General features: G+C 40.6%; 1 protein-coding gene across 1 annotated transcript in view; it reads right to left on the bottom strand.

Annotated features, from left to right (window-relative positions):
- Nucleotides 1-3,968: 3,968 nt before the first annotated feature.
- The window catches only part of ABCC8 (ATP binding cassette subfamily C member 8), a 73,214-nt gene continuing 56,902 nt past the window's right edge, over nucleotides 3,969-20,280 (bottom strand). Inside the window, 11 exon segments of the mRNA XM_056493554.1 lie at nucleotides 3,969-4,541; nucleotides 6,957-7,019; nucleotides 8,303-8,436; nucleotides 9,240-9,343; nucleotides 11,409-11,517; nucleotides 12,392-12,470; nucleotides 13,008-13,138; nucleotides 13,298-13,418; nucleotides 14,035-14,148; nucleotides 15,440-15,542; nucleotides 19,530-19,622. Coding sequence (XP_056349529.1) covers nucleotides 4,404-4,541; nucleotides 6,957-7,019; nucleotides 8,303-8,436; nucleotides 9,240-9,343; nucleotides 11,409-11,517; nucleotides 12,392-12,470; nucleotides 13,008-13,138; nucleotides 13,298-13,418; nucleotides 14,035-14,148; nucleotides 15,440-15,542; nucleotides 19,530-19,622 — 1,189 coding nt within the window. The 3' untranslated portion in view covers nucleotides 3,969-4,403.

A 20,280-nucleotide genomic window follows, 5' to 3' on the forward strand; every position in this document is an offset into this window, starting at 1 on the left:
CATCCCAGGATATTCTGGATGAGAGTTTTTTATTTAATACCAATGGATTTGCGATTATTTATTTTCTAATTACACGACGTGTGTCCATGGACTTTCCCTTCATTTTGGCTCAAAGTGCTTTGGTCCACGCTGTAAACAGCTCTTGGCACTGATTCCCTGGGCAAGGCAATTGTCCAGTTGATGTCTGGGAATCAGCCAGTTGGGGTTGAAATTAACTTTCACCACCTACAGCTACTTAAAGCAGCCCACCTAGGGATTTTGGAATAGTAGTTAGAAGTAATCACTCTGAGCTCTCCAAGCAGTAGTTACAGGTCTTGAAATGAAATGTTTACTATTACTTTAGACTATTTCTACTTTTTTATATATGAATAGTGGCATGTCCTTGCACACATCAGTTCCTTTTGGAGGGGTCAGTTTCCCAACCTGGTTCATCTTTCCTGCTGCTTTGATAAATAAACCAGAAGAGCACCAAGGCAGCACGTGGCTGCCAGGCCACTGAGCTCAGCCAAAGGTGTTTCCCCTTTCTCTACATCCCTTCATCTCCTAGACTCTTTTTGTGTCCTTGTTGTGAATGTCACCTTGCACCTACACTTCTAGTGTGTTAACTACATGACTTACATGACAATGTAATTTTTTAAAAAGCTGTGATTTTTTTAAACCCCATTTTTTTCTTTCTAAATGTGAAAAAAAAAAAAAAAAAAGGAAGAAATCCAATAACATAAAGTAAGCTGAAGTTTTATTTGCCAGCTGTATACTTTTGCAGCTGATGGCAGGTCCTACTTCCAGCATTTTGCAGTGAGCACAAACAGGCTGTACAACACCAGGCAACTCATGGGCAGCATTTCACACCCTGGCAGACATGGACAGAGGATTCAAGAGGCAGTCCTGACTTTTGTGCAGTTTTTCCTTACTCTTTTCTAGCCGTGGTCTTTATTCTGTACCTTTTCCTCCAGAGGGCGGTACCTCCATAAATGTGGAATGGATAAAAGTGTCAGGGAGAGGGTTTTCCAGGAAGAATGAATTGCTGTATCACCTGGTGCTAGGGGAAGTGCTCTATGAACACACTCACCACGCTGCTTTTAGCAATCCTAAAATCCTTTGGCATCCTAAAGCACCCGAACAGTGCTTCCTTGTTTCCACTTCTGCAACAGGACTTTCATTTGCCACTTCTGTTGCCTCATCTCTGAGCACTCAGGGGCTGAGGTGGGATAGCAAAGCAAGTGGTTTCTGCTGGAGAATTTCTAGAGCTGCCTTTATGGATCAAGTGACAGATACTTAAAAGAAAAAAGTGACAGATCATCTGAGTGAGCCAACATACTTGTGTTAAGAGCTGCTGAAAAATGTTGGGCTCACAGGAATGAACAATCCCGCTCTGTAGTATTGAATCATGAGAGGTAAATTCTTCCACCCACAAAAGAGGTTTTACTTAAAAACTCTCCCCCCACCAATTGTTCTAATTTTAATGGCTATCAAACAAGATCTTATGATAACTGTCAAATTAAAATTTAGTTGTTGCCTTGTCATTACTCTGCCTTTAAAAGCTGAGTAAAAGTTCAGATGCTACACAGTGTTTGTCTGACAGAAATTAAGCTTCAGAAATCACCTTGCAGTACAAGCAGGTAGGCAGAAGAAAAGAGACCAGAGTTATGCAAAGCTACATGGGGAGGCATGAACAAGCTATGCTGTGTTTCCTGCTACACTAGGACAAGGGAATAAACCCTATACTGTTTTTTTTTTGGTTTTTTTTTTTTTTTTTTTTTTTTTTGTTTTTTTTTGTTTTTTTTTGTTTTTTTTTTTTTTTTTTTTGTTTGTTTTTTTTTGTTTTTTTTTGTTTTTTTTGGTTTTTTTTTTGTATAATGGAAGCATTTACACAAAGCAACAAAACCCCCTCTGGTCACATCTCCATGGGCAGCTCTAACACCTTTGGGACTGAGACAAATCCTACCCCTATGGAAAACAAAGTCTGGCCTTGGCTTGCACTGCCTTGCAGCCATTGCAGTGCATTCCTTTGCTTAGTGATGCCTCAGTGCCACACAAACACATTTGTGAGCCTGGTTTAGCAGTGGCTCCTGGGCTGCCTACCTCGTGGCAATAAGGTTTAGTGATTTGGATAATATCAGTGAGCCTCAGACCACAGAATAATGTTCTTGGGTTCTTCTGGTCACTGGTGAGATTCTTAATTCTTTAGAGTTAGGGGAGGAACACCCTGGCCCCATATAAACACGACCAGACGAAATGTGCTGAGGAAATATCCTGAGTGGCAGCTAAGAACCTCCCTGTTCACACATATTGATTCAGCAGTGTGCTACCAAAGACAAAGAATTGTTGGACATGAATGAACTCACCCTACTCTCCTGCAATGCTGTTTGGGAAATACAAGCCCCATTTAAAATGGAAATGTATGACACTTGCACTTTTAAGTTATAATTTCTTAATAGTGCAAGAGAAAGCACAGCCTCCTTAGCTATATCCTGTGTCCTTTCCTCTCCTGCATTCCCTTCTGGGTAAGGTTGCCAGAAGCTTGTGGAATAGGAGTGAGTCCAAATTGCAGTGTCAAATCCCAGGCACTTAATGAAAAGCACATGAAACCTCACTTCCCTGCATCTCTCCCCTTGCCATTAGAATCTGAGAGCTTCCACAGATGGCTGCAGAGCCTCTGCAGTGTGAATCAAGGTGTCCTGCAGAGAGGTGTTTTTACAGGATGAGATCCTGCCTTAGACCAGCAATTAGAAGCCAGCAGACAGCATGCCCAGTAGCTGTAGCAGAGACCTGCTCTGTGCCCTTCTGCTCTCACTTCTCCCCTCTCAGCCCTAATGGGAGCCTGGTATTCCAGGATGAAAACACACCAATAGTCCTGCAGCCATTCTTTCTTGGATACTGCCCAGCAAACAATTCCCTGGAGAAGAAGAAAGCTCCCAGCTGCCCTTTCCTCTCTCAAAGGGTAGGAGGGAGTGGCAGAGCTCATGCCTTTCATCTGCATAACCATATCCTGACTTTTACCACTGTTCATTCTACACTCTCCTCTGGTGCCACTTATCCTTCATTATTGCCCAAATAACAGCAGGGAGATGGTGCAAATACTGTGCTCTGGAACTGGTAACACAAGCAGCAATAACAGTTCTTCATTCTTCCTGGCTCTCTGCTGCAGTGCTAGAAGTAATGCCTTAAATATCACATGTCCCATGAGGTGTCTTTTTCTAGAAAATAAAGCTTTTAAAAACAGGTTCCAAACTAATTGAGCAGGGTAAAGAGAGAGAAAAAAACCCCAAAAGATAAAGAGCTCTCCTAAGCACTAGAAATCCTTCAAATATGGGAAGAAACAAAACAAAAAATGGATGTAAGGGCAAACTTGATGCAAAAAGAAAAGCATGTAAAAACTCATTGTAGCCGTCCATTGGGTTATTGACATTCTAGCTCTCTATTAATGAAAAAATCCCAGAATGACTGTCACAAGGCAGGGATTAATAGCTGTCTAGCTAAATTGGAATATTGCAGTGGTTAAAAGTTAACCTCAAGTGTACAGAATTTATTGGTAAGGGTCACAGTAAATCTAGAGACAGCACGACAGTGGGTGAAATATGTGAAACTAGGAGATGATGAGTCAAGCTCTCGTGGCCCTGAGCTGCAGGGAAAGGTTTAATGCTGTTTATTTACCAAACTTGGAGGGATAATTTCCAGATGGATTGGTACATCTGCACTGGTCTGGAAGCAGTGGACATTAAACACTGATACTTTACCACAGCCTGCCTCCTCTCAGCTTTTTCACAGTTTGGGAGGGAGCCTGCCTCCATTCTTCTTGGAATCAGTATAATAGTATTCAGTGGGCAGAAAGATGGAATCAGATTGTGATTAATTTTTAGACAGTATTAAAGGAGAGTCTAAGGCACAAGTCAGGCACTATCAATAAACCACAGTATAAAAAATGTTTTATAGATTTTATATTTAGATATTAAAGCTTTACAGAGTCATTTGATTGAAAGAGATACAAGCTTTTGAGAGACACCTTTGGTATATAATTTTTCCTTCTGCATTTGTCAGTCACCAACATTATCTACAGTAAGGCTATGACACATAAAAAAATAATATGTTAATAAATGATAGGGGAGTTGAGAGCTACATAAAAACTCCATGCTGGTTATGTTTGTTTGATGTGTATCCTGCTGTAGTTCATCCATGTAGATTTTTTTTTTCAACTATATTTCATGATCCTTTGGCAGCAAATAAAAGTAGTAGTATACAAAAGAAGTAAAGTACACAGATAATTCTTTAATGCTTCAGATGGAAAAAATGGCTCATTTTATTAAAAAAGGAAAAGCTCAATTTATTATGAAATAATATTTATTTACAAGTATTTTACATTTTTATAAAATAATAAAATTGTATTCTAAAATGCTTTATTTTTATTACTTATCTGCTTGTACAAAAGAAGCAAAGACACTGTCTTCTTGTTCTAGTAGAACCTCAGGCTTGTCATATTCCAAAATAACCCCTCTCTTCATTACAATAACCAAATCTGAATTGAGGATCGTGTGCACACGGTGCTGAAAAACAAATAAACAAAATGCCAGGTCAGTGTATCTCTCCATTCAATATGTTCCAGGATAAAGCAGAATTCCACAAAATAATTTTCCTATGAAGTTCAAGTTTGATTAAGGCTACTTATCCTACTTTTGCTCCTAGTTTCTGTGTAAGTGCTGCAGACAAATATACAGACCAAGAGCCAGGTGGATATTCCAGTACCTCAAAAACCACACAGGTACTTGAGTATGAAGAGTCCTAGGAGTTCCCTTTAGAATGTCCTCAGCCCAGAGTCCTGCTCCAAGTGCAGCCAAAAGAAGGCAGCCAGGCAGAGCAGGAACTGGGCAATGAGTGTGGAGCTGCCTGTGGGAAGTTGGGAATTCTCCCAGTCCTGGATTGCATCTGGGTCTGGGCTGGTTCCCGAGCTTGGTGTGGTTTGTCTGTTTAGAAAGCTGATCTAGTCAGTTTTACAAGACTTGGGCCATGTCCTCTCTTGATCTTTCACAATCATTTTGCATCCATATCCTTTGGAAAAGACTTTTCCATACTTCCTCTCCATATATGAACAAGTGCTCCCCCCTTTTCTGGGCTCTGGGCTGTGTTGCTCAGAGTTCCACCTCAGCCCCTTGCCTTGGGACTTTGCAGACCTCTCTCACATCTCACACTGTCTTTCTCCCAGGCAGAAGAGCCCCAGCCTGCTCAGCTGCTCCCCTCCAGGAGCAAATCCAACACCTCCAGAATCATCCTGTGCTTCTCAGCATTTTTCAGTTGCAGTGTGTTGTTCTGGGCATCAGGAGACTGGAACCTCACACAATATTCAAGGTATGTGTGAACTTTGAGTCCAGCCTTCTTGTTTCTAATAATCTTTTTATTTCTTTATCCATACCACATTTTTCTATCCTAACTCAAGCATTACCTAAATAAATAGCATGCATTGTTTCCATCTTCTTTTTAAATGAAATGCTTCAGTAATTTCCATAAACCCTGTCAGATTCAATCTCCCTGGCTGCTTCTTTTAGCTTTTTTCCCCCCTACCATTTTATTTTGGGTTTAGTTTTTTGCAAGCCTCTTCATATTGACATAATTCCACTTTTTTTAATGTTAACTGTAACTGCATGGGATTTTTTGGATCTGCATTACTCCTGCAGGGATATTTAATCTCAGAATATTATGGTTGTTGTTACACAGTTCTTCACCCACAAGGTTCCTAATCATATCTTGGGCATCCTCAGTATCAAAACAACTCTTGTATTTCCTTCTCTAGCTTTCCTAGCCAGATTTTCCATAAAATAATCATTGATGGCATCTACAAATCTCATATCTTCTGCAGTTTCTATGACATTTATCCAGTCCACAGGCAGGGGACTGAAATATCACATTCCAGTTGAATTTGCTGCTCTTGTCTGATCTCTTTCAGTGTAACAGAATCAGTGCTGCCACCCTGGTAATTGTGAGTAACATAGAAGATAATACAGAGCCAGTACTATAACTCCTACTATTCCTATTCTTCCTAAACAGAAATTAGGAATATATGGCTTTTTCTGGGAAAAACCAACACAAAACAAAAACACACCTGAAAACCAACAACACCAAAAAAAAAAAAAAAAAAAAAAAAAAAAAAAAAAAAAAAAAAAAAATCCCCAAAACCACTACCCATTCCACAACCCCCAGTGTTATGTTTCTGCTACAGAATGTTTTGAATACAAACCCACCTGCTATAAACCACATTTACAATTGGGAGTAAACAAAATCATTCAAAGTAAGTTTCTTCCAAGATGTTGTTTGTCTAAACTGTGCAGTTTAAAACTCACCAAGAGAGTAAAAGAATAATAAAGCTTTTTCAGCCTGTCCCCAAACAAACTGAAAGAGATACATAAATGCAGAGTACAGTGCAAATCTGAATTTTCATGCAGTGAAATCAGGAACTGCCATGGTTATGATTCCTTTCTTTTTTATAATGACACACTGGTTGGATACCATAAGATAAATCAGGTCTGCTGTTACACACTTGCTGGGTGAAAATAAATGCAGCTCAGAGATTCCTGAGCACAGATTTCTCCTGTTGAATTTTTAAATGCAAGGAAGTATCTCCCTGAGATATATATATTGTCCTTAGTTAAATTATTATTTTAGCTTGATGAAACTTAGATATTTCACAGCAAAGTATATTGCATTTTAAATTGGCTTTAAATGGGAAACAAGATAGAGAGCACACTTAGATTATGTACCTTTACAGGTAAATTGACTTAGCATCATGCAACACGTTAAAGAAGCTACTCATGACTTTAAGTAAGAAACTTTAAAAGGAAAAGAAAGCTTACATTTAAACACCACTTAAAAAAGAAAAAGATGAATGGCCTAATTAAGACATTGAATAACACTAATGGGGCGTTTCTGACCCTTGTTTGCATCAGAATGGCAGCGGGGGCTGTACTCACCGCTATTGTAACCACAGTCCGGTCAGCAAACGCAGTCATGACCACCTTCTGGAGAATGTTCTCCTAGGGAAGGGAAAACATTCAGTGCTGTTCAAACAGCAGAACTTGACAGACAGAGATACTAAGAAGGCTTAAGTAACTACTGACTAACTATGATGTTATTTATCCTCCATTGCAGAAGGGAAGAATTGGCTACATGTCTGAACTGAGGCAGAGCCTGGTGTCCCCTGCCATTCTCGCTGCTCACTCCTGCCATCCCCACTGCAGACACCAGAGCTGTGCTCTGGCCCCAAAGCCCTGCTATCCTGGCTCAGATTTACAGTGAGGAAATCCCAGGTGCTGCCAGGCTGCCCATGCTGGCGCCTCTGCGTGTCCTTCATCCCACTGCAAGGCCAGGAATGCTCCTGCACAATGGGAATCCAACACCAAGGGCAAGCAAGGGACTGTGCTGTACCTGGCATATCTAACAGTGGAGATGATATTTAAGATGGCCTAAACATACATAGCTCTCACTCAACAAGTACTCATCCTTTGCTATTTAGCAGACTCGTTGCATTCCAAACTGCCTGGAAGTGCCACGAGCACAGATTCCTTCATTTGTTATTAGCTGCTCTTTAGAGAAGCATTTCAAAGGAAAGACTCTATCCTCAGTGCATCAAAGTTCAAAATGTGTTTTAACTGGGCTGCATGCACTATAGCTCCCTTACTGCAGCTCAAACACTAACATTTCACTGAACTGAAAATGGGAGCTGTTCTAGCAAACCCCTCCAATTATGTTCTTTACTTGCAGTGGAAAGAAAACTGAAATATTTCCTGTAACAACATAACAGATGAAAAAATGTACTATTCTATTTGGCCAAAACCCAGTCATTGCACTATTACTGAGTGCTTAAACATCTGCCTAGAAATTCCAGGCAATTAATGCAATACTCCAGCATGCCTTTTCTGTGACTGTGTTTATTTCCTTGACTCTACTTCCAAACCTTCTAACTTCCTGACTTGTCCTGCCAACCATATTGGGAAAACTTGTCACTTGTCATCAATTCACTCTTCACTGACCATCCCAAGCTTTGTTTACTTTAGAAAACACCCACTGCCAATTAAAATAACATGCTTCATTTTCATAATGCAATCAGCTCTGGAATAACTATTCAATTCCTAGTAAACTGGTTTGAAAGCTCTTTAGATTTGTTAGTAGTGACTCACAACTACCTGGGCTTGTAAATATGCCTGCATTAAATATGGTGTAAGCATATTACAGAATAGACAGAATTGCTTTCTACCTTCTTCTTCTTCACATATCAGTGAAATCAGTATCAAAGAAATCAGAAGCACTTCAAACTCACTGTTGCCATGTCAATAGATGCTGTGGCTTCATCCATGATGAAGATGCTTGTCTTCCTCACAAAAGCCCTTGCCAGGCAGAACAGCTGCCTTTGGCCCTGGCTGAAGTTTTCACCCCCTTCTGTGACTATTGCATCTGGAAGTGATACAGCAAAATCAGTAAGGCCAAATCAGAACAGAGCAGATGCTTGGGAAAACAATGGCTCACTTTCAATGTAAAGTAATATTTCCTAGGCCTACAGCTGCTGGTGACATTTTTGCCTGCTTATTTCCAGTGTTCAAAGCAACCTTTTGTCTCACTATATTCTCTGTATCTGTTAGACATCAAAGTAGCTGAGGATGTTCAAGAGTGAATTTCTCTGAAACATTACCAGTTTAGGACACTGTACCCCCAGTCAAACCAGTATCCATTATTTCTTTACCCTAGGGCTGTAAAACTTGCCATTTTAAGGGGATTTATTGGTGTTTTTTCGTTTGGTTTTTTTTTTGTTTGTTTTTTTTTTGTTAGGTGTTTGGTGGGGTTTTTTAATTTTTTTTTTTCCCCCCTGCATAGCCAAATGATTCACACCTTGAAGCATTAGAAATATTCCTCCTTGGACATGACTATTGGAAAATACAAAAGAATTTGTTCTAGGTAACACCTGACTTGTTGACAGCTTATCTGGATTCACAAGACCCATAAATCTCAGTGCTTCATAACAAAGACATACTGAAATAAAATAATTTTACCATTGATTCGAGAACAAAGAGGATTTTGCCCCCCAGGTACAGTTGGTAAAGGAATTACACAGATACAGGACACTTGCCTGCAGGCACTTTTTGTCACCTTCCACAATCTTTAAAAGCTCTTTCTTTAAAAACTGTCCTTCTAATAAATAAGAGTGAAACAGGAATGTTGGGAATTCTGGAAGCAATATTCTCCAAAAGAAGTCTCATTACCCAGGCCCCCAGGCAGTGCCTTCACCACGTGCTTGAGCTGAGCTATTTCCAGAGCTTCCCAGAGCATGCTGTCAGTGCACTTCTTCTCAGGGTCCAAGTTAAACCTGCAGCAGGGGTGATTCAAGAACATCAGTCAGCAGAAACTGCTGCAGTGGATTTCTTCTTGTAGTGTGCTTAGAAACAAACCTGTAGACAGTCAGAATCATACACTGAAGGTCTGGGCCTGATTCTGATCTATCAGATATAAATCCACCAAATTTCCCAGACTTAATGTTTATGCCAATGTAATTAAGATGAAAATTTGATTCTCAGCTGAGCAGAAAGGGAAAAGCTCCCTATTTGGTGGATATCTTTATGGTTTTGTTCCATTTTGCTCTGTATACACTAAAGCAATCTCATGTACTAGGAAAAGCTGTGACTATACTCAGTTTAAATTAACATTAACAAAGGACAAAAGTCTACCCTCCCTCCTTTGAAATACAATGTCTGTTTGTTCTTCACTGCTATAGAAATGTTAGCAGAATAATCAAGTTTCATACTGCATTATGAAATTAAAGTCTTCACTGCAATTCAAAAAATCCTGGATTTATGAACCAAATTATTTTAGATTGCAGTGGCCCAGAAGTGACAGCAACAAATGTGAATTACACATCATATTACATTAGCATACAGAATGACAATGAGATATTCAATGGTGCATAACACTATTTTTACATTTTGCTCTTGCTGTATGAGTTGTGAAGGATCGATGCTGGCCTAAATGCATTTGTAATAGATTAATTAATAAAACAAAGGAATAAAATCACATCATCTTCTGATGTGAATGAATCATGGTCTATATTCAGGCATGTCCTGAAGCCTGTAACCTTTTCAGTGAACTCGAATCACTTATGTAGGAACAACATTGAGGATTGTACTGGCTCTTCCTAAGGTAAGTGGCACAGGCACAGGGAAGGACATTTGTTGGAAAACTGGCATTTTTGGCCATTGTTTCACTTCATCATCTTCTCAGAAAAGTAGGAGGAGAATGCAAAAATAAAAATAATAATAATAATAATAATAATAATAAAAAAAAGCTAAGGTATTTGGTGCAGCAAATGAAATGGCTCAGAAGAAAAACAGATAGAGGCTCCAGGAAAAAAAAAAAAAAGCCCAGTCTCCCAGTGATGTTCTTTTGCTTTCTGTCTACAGCAATATTTTAGTCTGCATTTTTTACATCTCATATTTTAAGGCAGACAGATGAAAGCAGATGTAGGAGAAAGCAGGTTTTAAGAAATGCTGGGAGGTTATGGGTATCTATCTGATCAGTGAGCTAAACTGACTACTGGAGGCTGGAGGAATAAATACTGGCTTTCCCTGCTTCCCATGCATGGGATGTGTCCTAGGTTACAATGCAAAAATGTGCCCAAAATTATGTATTCTACCACCCTCTGCTGAAACCATCTTCTCTCTGTGGGAGATATCCTCTGCTAATGGGCCATCTGTTAAAAACTAGGTGGGACAATGTTCTTTATCTTTCTCATGACCCATCCTTCCTCCAGGGAGATATCTTCTGTTAATGTGCCATTGAGTTCCACTGTATGACTGATAAAATTCCCTCATCCCATTGGGAAATGTTCCAGCCAGGGGGAAGAGCCAAGCCTTTCCTACCTAGATAAAAACTGAGATTTGGAACACCAAAGCAGCCCTTACCCAGTGGTTTCCAGGGGACAAGAGCTACCAGGATCATTGTCAGGATTTCTACATCATTATTGCTTCAACAAGACCACTTCACCTAGACTGCTACCACCAGCCTAACTAGTGGGGTGTCAGGTTGTATTCTGACTCTGTCAGTGGTTTTTCTTTTGTACTATTGCATGTATTTTATTTTTTCTCTTTTTTCCTATTAAATTGTATTTCTGACTTGGAATCTCTCACTGGTTTTGCTTTCAAACCATTACAGGATGTCTTCTGCCAAGGGTGCCCTGTCCAGGCTCGGGCACAGGGAAAGGTGGTGAGTTAAAAGCACAGAGAGAAGGCAGTGATCCTCCCTATTCCAGCTGAGGAGATTGGAATTGAACAGCTTGGTATTAAAGTCATTCTATAGTACAATTATAATATATAACTCATATTGTATGACATACAAGCAATTCCATGTTTTTTTTATTTATTGCTGGTGTTTATACTTACCGGATTGTTCCACTGAATAAAATAGGATCTTGGAGAATGATTGACAGCCTGGATCTCAGCGTCTGTAAGGGCAGCTTTGCAATATCTATTCCATCAATGATAATCCTCCCTGTCCAAAAGAAAGAGGACAGTGTGCTTATTGTGCCACACAGCTGCTGGCAAAGACATGGCTCACTTCCAGGCTGCAAGGCACTACAGCAGGAGCAGGCCTTGTATCACATACCCCCTTCTTCACTAGAGAAACCTGCTTTGACTAAAAACCAAGCACAGCCTTCTTGAGACTAAGCTCAGCTGGAAAGCACACAGAGGGTACCTGAAGTATTCATGAATGATTAGACACACTGCTTAACTAACTGCTTGACCAGTATACATCTATCAAACAAGGTCTGACATTACTTCAATCAGGGATTAATTACCAGGGGCAACAAGCCTTTCAGAAAGCCAAATTACTGTTGAGCACCATGAAATCTCATCTCTGAGTACAACTGTCTGTCTCTGCATAGGGACTCTGTGGGATGTGGCTGGGAAACAGGCTGGCATCTTTTTGAGATGCACCCTGTGAGGCACATGGATGTGGCTCACAGGGCAGGAAATATGGCAGGAAATTCCAAGGCAGTGAGCCAAGCTGCAACCCCCAGTTGCTGAGTTTTCTGGGCCTGGTGGATTCCAGCTGTGCCTTGAGCACAATCCTTCATTACACTTGAACACCTTGCCCTTTAATGCTTTACTCCTAGTTGTGATTTAACAGTACTAAAGGCTGTCTGTCACTGTTGGACTTTTGCTTCTATCAAGCAGAATTTTTATTGATCTGGCTTACAAATGGCACAGCTGTTAGGTGACAGATGATATCAGCTTTACACAGAGCCAGAGAGTGTCCCCTGCAGATTTGCAGATCACAATTCAGAGCTGCTGATGTTAAGGAGAACACTACCAAAGAACCTTCAGGAGCTAAGCTTGAGTGACACACAAAAGTGTTACCTTACCCTCAAAGGTGTCAACCATCCTGAAAAACGCCAGAGAGAAGGAGGATTTTCCACTGCCTGTTCTGCCGCAGATCCCAATCTGAGACACAGAAAGAGGATGAACATCAGGCAATGAAAAACAGGAAAGGACAACATCTGTACTTGACACTTCAGATAAAAGGGTGGAGGAGCTGTCCTGATTCACATGATCCTTTCCTCAGTCAAACTGAACCAGCCAAAAAAGTGTTCACTTTTTGTCTTTTAGGGGTCTGAGCATTTAAGGATAAATCAAGGCCAGTCCTATAACAGGAACAATAGGAGAATGGTAATGATGGGAATTAAGATAAGAGAGTTATGTAAGAAGGATGAAAAGCAGGTCTAGCACTGTAAGGGCTCACTGTCACTTCCTTTGGCCCTGTGTGCTGACAGGAGGGCACTGGGATACTGATAGGTGGTGTTTGCCTCAATACACCAAGACAAGAATCCCCCAAACTCCTTTCCAGTGCACTATAATCTCTGAGAGAAAAAAAAAAAACATCTGTAATTCAGTCATCAAAGCATTCTGTGGTATGTTTTAGCTCTGATTTATGTGATGTGCTAGAGTAAAGATCTTCTGAGAAGCACTGCAGTTCTTTACCTTTTGTCCTGGTGAGATGTGGGCATTGACATGTTTTAGCACTGGCTTTAAGTTGCTGTCGTATCGGACACTCAGGTTCTGGATTTGGATCTCCCCTCTGTCTGGCCAGTTCTGGGGAATCTGTGAGGAAGCTGTACCACAAGCACAGGGGGGAAAAACCCCAACATCAACACTCTCATAATAAATTAGTTGGTTCATTAGGTGATTTACTACATTTTTCATGGCAATACACTGCAAAGTCATTAAATTTCAGCAAGCTCTTTCTGCAGGCTGCACAAAACTGCACTTACAGAGGAGCCCTTCATAATTTTCAGCTTCTGTTTTGAGAAGGCCATTGATTCTTTTCACTGCCCCCAGCTGGATCTCCATGTCAGCCAGGTTACGAACCATCCAGTTCAGGTAGTTAGACACCTGATGGAAAGCAAATACAAGACTCAATCCCAGATTTTTAGTAGTTTGCATCATTTGACCAGCATGCAGTTTATATTCCTACACAGGAACACCTTAGTAAGTGGAAGTTGTGAAGGCACTGGATGGTACAACACCAACAGGGAGGCAACAATGACTAAAGGTTAAATTTCCTAACTGCAGTGCACAGATACTTTGGTACTATGGAGATCTGATCTACACCAACAGAAAGGGGGGAACAATAAAGACAGGTGAAAAGACAATTTTTCTAACTTAAGTTTGGACAATCTAGAATGACATACCAGGGCATAATTACAACTGATGCACTGAAAATGTATTCACAATGGAAGACAATATAAAAAGTTATGATGCAACTTGTCCATGTTTTGTTGACATATTTGAACCAACACCTTGATGAGATTTGATCTCAAAGCTGAAGAAAGCATACACTCAAATATGTCAACCATCACATGTGGACTGAAGTAAACACATGGTTTCAGTGATGTTACAGTACCCACTAGAGATGTACAGACACCTTCAATCTTCCTGTTCATCTTTGTGCCCTGAGGAATTACAAAAAAATGTTTGGGAGAGACAGAAAGGATCCTGAGATTCTTACCATAAGAGCATAGGTTAGTCCCAAGCCTACAAGTCCTGAAGTGATTTTATTATACAGGCAACTGGTAATAGAAGTGACAGCTGCTATGAGTACCACACATGCTCCAATGTACTCCTGAAGGAATATGAATAAGCTCCATCATTATAAGTCTACAAAGGATGAAAACGTTCTCATAACTTTGCATACCAAATAACAAACCCATTGCACAGTTTTGAAGCACAGGCAGAAAACCCCATGGAACTCCATCCAGACTCTACCTAGGAACCCATTCTTACTGCTTTTAGCAGGGCTGTGCTGGGGAAGTCAGCATGTAATGGAGGTGGCTGAAATCATGCAGCTGATGTTACCTAGGATAGGAGGGAAATGCTCATGTATCCCATTCTGTGGTTGATGATGAACTGCTGGGAGGCTCTGCTGCTGAGTTCCTGCCCATCCATAACTGTTCTAACAAGCCTTTCTTGCACAGCACACTCCTATTACCTTTTTCTGCTTTAATTTAAATCCTTGGTGATTTGACTTCCCACAGACAATTCTTTGAGTAAAATTGTGTAACAGACTAGAAAACAAGCTCTGTAGGAAAGAAACTGTCCTTTGTCTGTGTTTGAACTGTTTAGCGATATAGGCATTGATCAGAATTAGGGACTTCAGGTGGTCTAGACCTGAACATATAATAGGGTAATAACATTTTATTCAAGTCATATCAATATCTGAACTAAATTAGAAAAAGGTATCAGTTAAGGAGGAGTCCAAAATGGAGCTATAAAGTGTGACATGAAAAATGAATTAACATACATTTAGCACATCTAAAAGAAGCCCATGTTACCAGAACAGCATTATTACACCTGCATTTAAAACTGTCATATAACATTCCACAACATAAAATTCCTTGACTTGCTTCTTAGAGAACTATTTTTAATAAACCATTTCTCATGCCAGGCCACTTCACTAAGCAGAAAACAGACCAATGAATATCTCTGGTGTTCTTCAGATGACCCCAAAACAGACTCAAACTTCTCTACATCCTTCTGCTCATTAGGAGAGCCCCCAAGAAATTGAAATGTTCCTAGGGAGCCACAAGTCAGAGGCTGCTGACACTGACTGACATGGTCCCACAATGACATGCTGGCTGGTGGCACAGCTCAGCTAGCTCTGATAACTCTTCACACACAGAGGAGCCAATGTGACCCATGACAACTATTCCTGTCTTGGAAAAACAGCTGCAGGCTACGGGGAAAATTCATCCCCCATCCAGTGCCCAGGATGGGCTGGGCATACACTCATCACAGCCAGAGAGGCATAGAGGGCAAAGCTTTGAGATGAGGCTGGAAAACTGCTGGATGCCTCATCAGATGACTGGGAACAAAGCCAAAAACTCCTCGTGCACACACAACAATAATGAACTTGCCATGCGAACTTCCAGCCAGCGGTTGGCGGCTGTGAGGAAGAGGGAGGCAATGTTGTTGGAGTCTGTGTACTCAAGCAGCTTCTGTCGGAATTTGGCTTCATATCTAAAAAAAGGAAATAAAAAGAAGAAAGGAAGAAAGCAGGAAAGCAAGAGGAAAAGAGGAAAAAAAGAGTCAGGCCTTGGGGTCTTGGAAAAATGAATAGTAAAATTTAATTTCTGGGGTATGTGCTTATAGACAGCTTGGCACAGGGTATAAATCAGCCTATCAATAGTTTAGGGGGACATCATTTGTAGTCTTGTATTAGACACAAGCAAAATGCATTTGTGCAGTATCTTGAGAAGTGATTTATGGATATTATTGCATTGATTATTATACTGAAATTCTGTGGGAATTCCAGATCCCATTGGGCCTTTTGTAAATGTATTTTATGACATGGAAACTGAGAGACAGAGACAAATATAAAACTAAAAATATGTATGAGAAAAAAAATATAGGCATGTACTTGTGAAAAGAAGCATTAATGCTGCAGAATTCAGTTTTTCTCTAACATATAAACTCAGGTTTTAAAATATATATGACCATAGTGCCTAGAAATTGTAACAATTTAAAAAGTATAAACTCATAAAACTTCCCACTTAGTAGCACCCATATTAGACAAACATATTTGTCCTTATCATGAAAAAAATGGAGCACTTTGGAAAACAGAAGTCCAAGTACATGGCACAACAAAAAGTATTAGTTTGACAAGAACAGTTTTCCTCCCCTCAAGAAATTAGCCACAGTAGACAAAACAGGATTAATCACAAACAAGCCAGTTTGCAGTTTGTTATAGTGAGTTTGCACACACTCATCTGCATAGCTGTGCCAATGAAATCTGCCATGAATTCAGCAGGAATGGGAGATGATTCCCTGCTGGAGTCTTGGCAAGTGTGTCAGGCAGTCAGTCACCCCTCTTAGCTGGGCAGATTTAATTGCAAAGTTGTAAATTAAAGTGTATCAACAATTAGAGCAAATAATGCATAAGCCTGGCACAAAAGTATTTTCCGGGGTAGTGATATAAGCTTCAAGGCCTGAAGATTTAGTTTAAGCACCCAAATCTTGCCTTTCCCCTCCTTTTGTTACATGATCAAGTTTAATACCCTTGATCTCCCCCTTTGAAACTTTACCTTACCCTTTAGCTGTGACAAGCAATGATTATTAATAAACTCAGCTCTCCTAAAACTGATATAGAAGAATGCCTATGTATAAAGTACATGGCTTATAAAAGCTTTCAAATTTGTCCACTGCAGAGTACCTTAATCCTCCTTCTGAGCATACTAAAATAATGACTTTACATGAAAAGTTCATGATTTTGAGGAAGAAATAATTCAGCTGTCCACAATCTAGCCATGTGCTAAGACATCAGAGACATGTCTGCTGTGTGCAGTGGGGAATCATGGAATGGCTTGGACTGGAGTGGGCCTTGAAGATCATGTCATTCCCACCCCCTGCCACGGGCAGTGACACCTGTCACCACACCAGGCTGCTCAGAGCCCCATCCAGCCTGGACTTGCACACTTCTAGGAATGGAGAATCCACAACTTCTCTGGCAGCCTGTGCCAGTGCCTCACCATCCTCAGAAAAAAGGATTTTTTCCTAACATCTAATCTAAACCTACCCTCTTTCAGTCTGAAGCCATCCCCCTTTACATTAAATGCCCCTATAAATAGTCTCTCTCATCTTTCTCACAGGTTCTTTGGTACTGAAAGGCCACAATTAGGTCACCCCAAAGCCTTCTCTTTTCCAGGCTGAACAAACCCAACTCTCAGCCTTTCCCTGCGGGTGCTCCATCCCTCTGATCACCTTGGTGGCCTCCTCTGGACTCATCCCAGCAGACCCCTGTCCCTCCTGTGCTGGGACCCCAGCTCTGGATGCAGAATCCCCTCCCTGCCCTGCTGCCCATGGGGCTCTGGATGCAGCCCAGGATTATGGGCTGGCTGTAAACATTTTGATGTGTTTGCACAGCAGAATGGCTGTTCCTGAAAAAAGGATTTAGTGTCACCATGTAGAGCTAGGGAGCCTTTCCTTTCCTTAGGGCTCCCTGCCCTCAGCTCCTCACCATTCAGGCGTGGCTGTGCTGCCCCTGGAACCAATTCAGTCCCATTTAACTCCCCTATCTACACCATGAGGGACTGTGTGATGCAGATATGCCTCAGAGAATGTGAGGTATGCATCATGAGTCAGTCATGCATATGCACGTGGAACAGGGATGCAAAATTACCACAGCTGCTGGGTGATGCAAAAATACCAGAATTTCTCTTCAGAAAGTGTCCCCAGATTACCAGGTCTTTAAGAATACTGACAAGTCTTTGCAGATTCCTTCACATTTACATTTTGTTGATTGTTTAACACAGATGCTATCTGAAGTATCAAAATAAACTGTAAATCAGGTCAGGGCATCTGCTGAAGGTGTTTTTGTAGGTGCAGCAGTAGCTGTCTTTCTGAGTTCTCCTAGATTTGTTTGTACATTTCTTTCCATATGCATTCTGAACAAATCCAGGATGGAGAGTAACCGAGGGTAAGGACACTTCAGGAACAACTGGCACCTCCTAACAGAATGAATTCCTGAGTTAGTGTTATTTAGTGTTATTTTTAGGGATGCTCATGCTAGCAAATCTAAACTCCACTCCTGTTAATATGTTAGGCAGCTGAAAAGCTACACAGTCCTAAAAATAACTGGGTTAGCAGCTGAGGCAGAAGGCTGGCAGACAGATGGAACACAAAACTCACTGAACACACATGGCTGACTGGGTCAGAGACACATCACTTACTGCAGGACTTTAGGGAAAAAAGAAACCAAACAATTCTTTGACAGAGGAATTAATTTCAATGTGATGGGAAGAATCAAGAGGGAAGCTCTGACAGACTGAAAATATTAGCTAGGTGTCACTGAATATTGCTTTCTGTATCAACACCAGCCATAATGCTTCAAAGATCCTCTTGATCAAATAAAAGAATATAGGAATGAGGAAACCAGAAATTAAAATAGAAATTGATTTTCCTTCAAATTGAACACGGACATAACTACAAACTACAGAACATCATTGGCACTTGATGAATTAAATATTCAATAACAGTAATTAGTGGAAAACAGTAAGTTGCTCTACTTGGGTAAGCTACATTCAGTCCAAAAGGGACAAATTCTTAAATTGGTTATTCTTTCTTTGATCTATTTATAACCAATTAAAATAGTTTAAGTTGACTTTGTGCATTACTTCTATTATAAAATTACAGTTATAGGTTAGGAGGAATAAATAAACACTACTGTTTCAAGGATTGAAGGGTAACAGTTATTATTAACTGACAAAACATGTAGACATCATCTAGATGAGAATCTAGTGGAAAAGTTGACAGTGTTTGAGTCAACTGGGAAAAGACAAGAGTAGCCCTAGTGCAGGAAGGCAGCTGGCAAGCTCAGCAGAGGTTTTACTGGTACCTCTGAGGTATCAGCACGACTGCCAGTTTCCTAACACACACAGAACCCAGGCATGTTATCAGGTATTCCTGGGCTGCTCTCCTGGGAGCTTAGGTGGATGGAAAAACAAACCAAAACAGGCAAGGAAACAAACTTTTCCTTCAGTTTGTGTAAAATCAGTGTAAACACCCACATTTTCAGCTGGCAACCTGAAAAACAATGTAGGGTGCTACTGGAGCCTCTGAAATCACCAGCTTGTCTGACCAGGACATGGACACAGATTAGTCTGTACCAAGTTGGTACATATTAGTTCTGCCATGGAGACTGTCCAAGCCCATCATCTGCACACCACACACTATGGCAATTGCAGGCTAATTTAGCTGCTTAAATCACATTTGCCCTCAAGTTCTTTTTTCAGGCTGCATGCAAGTGTCTGGAGAGCAACCACAGGGCAGACACACATGAGCTTGTTCTTTTTACAGTGACTCCCTCACATACAAAATGCTTAAAATTCTTCATTGTTTGACATCCCCCTTTGCCTGTGTTGTGAGGACTTTGGATTTTCCAGGCAGAGCAGTTTAGGACATAAAATCACCTCATTTTTGAATAACTATGTTTCTTTCAAAAAACCATACCTGAAGGCTCGAATGGTGGTAAGACCTTCAACAGTCTCTGAAAAATGGGAGAGTAATGGTAGCTGAGTGCTGTCATCCAGCTGCTGCAGGTCCCTGGAGAGGGTTATTAAAAGAATTTTGTAAAAAACCAGTTTTGCTGAGTAGCTATATTTCTGAATCAGGCCCAGGGAGTGAAAAGGAAGAGCATCACATACATAAAGTTCAGACAGATTGCAAAGCAGTGCTGCAGGGAAATTAATTCCCCAGGAGGACTTTTAGTATTTAACTAGCTGGAGTTCTGAATGGGTCTTTTCCCTTCACTGCCTTCCCTCCTTTCTTCTATATTCCTTTTTCTTGTATTCAATTTTTTATTGATTTAAACAGCATTCTGTCTCTGTACTGAATATCAATTTAATGGAATGCTGCAAACAGGAGCTCAAGTTGAGCAGCAAAGTGCACACCCAGATAACAGCACAACTTCTCACTGAGCCAACAGTATCTCATACACTCAGTAAATGAGTCTGCACTCATTATTAGGTTGCATTTCTCAGTGTCATGTTTAGTCCTCATATCAGTAAAAGCACATGTAGAGTGAAATCTATTTAGCCTCAATTTCTTCCAGCAGGAAGTCAATTGGTTGCAGACTCCCTCTCAATCTGTGCATATATGAGGGGATATTTCTGCATTGCTGCAAACATTTCACAAGAGGGAAACTATCATCTTAGAAGGAGTAAGGTCTCAGACACAATTAAAAATTTCATATTTTAAAAAC

This window comes from Oenanthe melanoleuca, chromosome 5 (genome assembly GCF_029582105.1).
Source record: "Oenanthe melanoleuca isolate GR-GAL-2019-014 chromosome 5, OMel1.0, whole genome shotgun sequence".
NCBI classification, from domain to species: Eukaryota; Metazoa; Chordata; class Aves; order Passeriformes; family Muscicapidae; genus Oenanthe; species Oenanthe melanoleuca.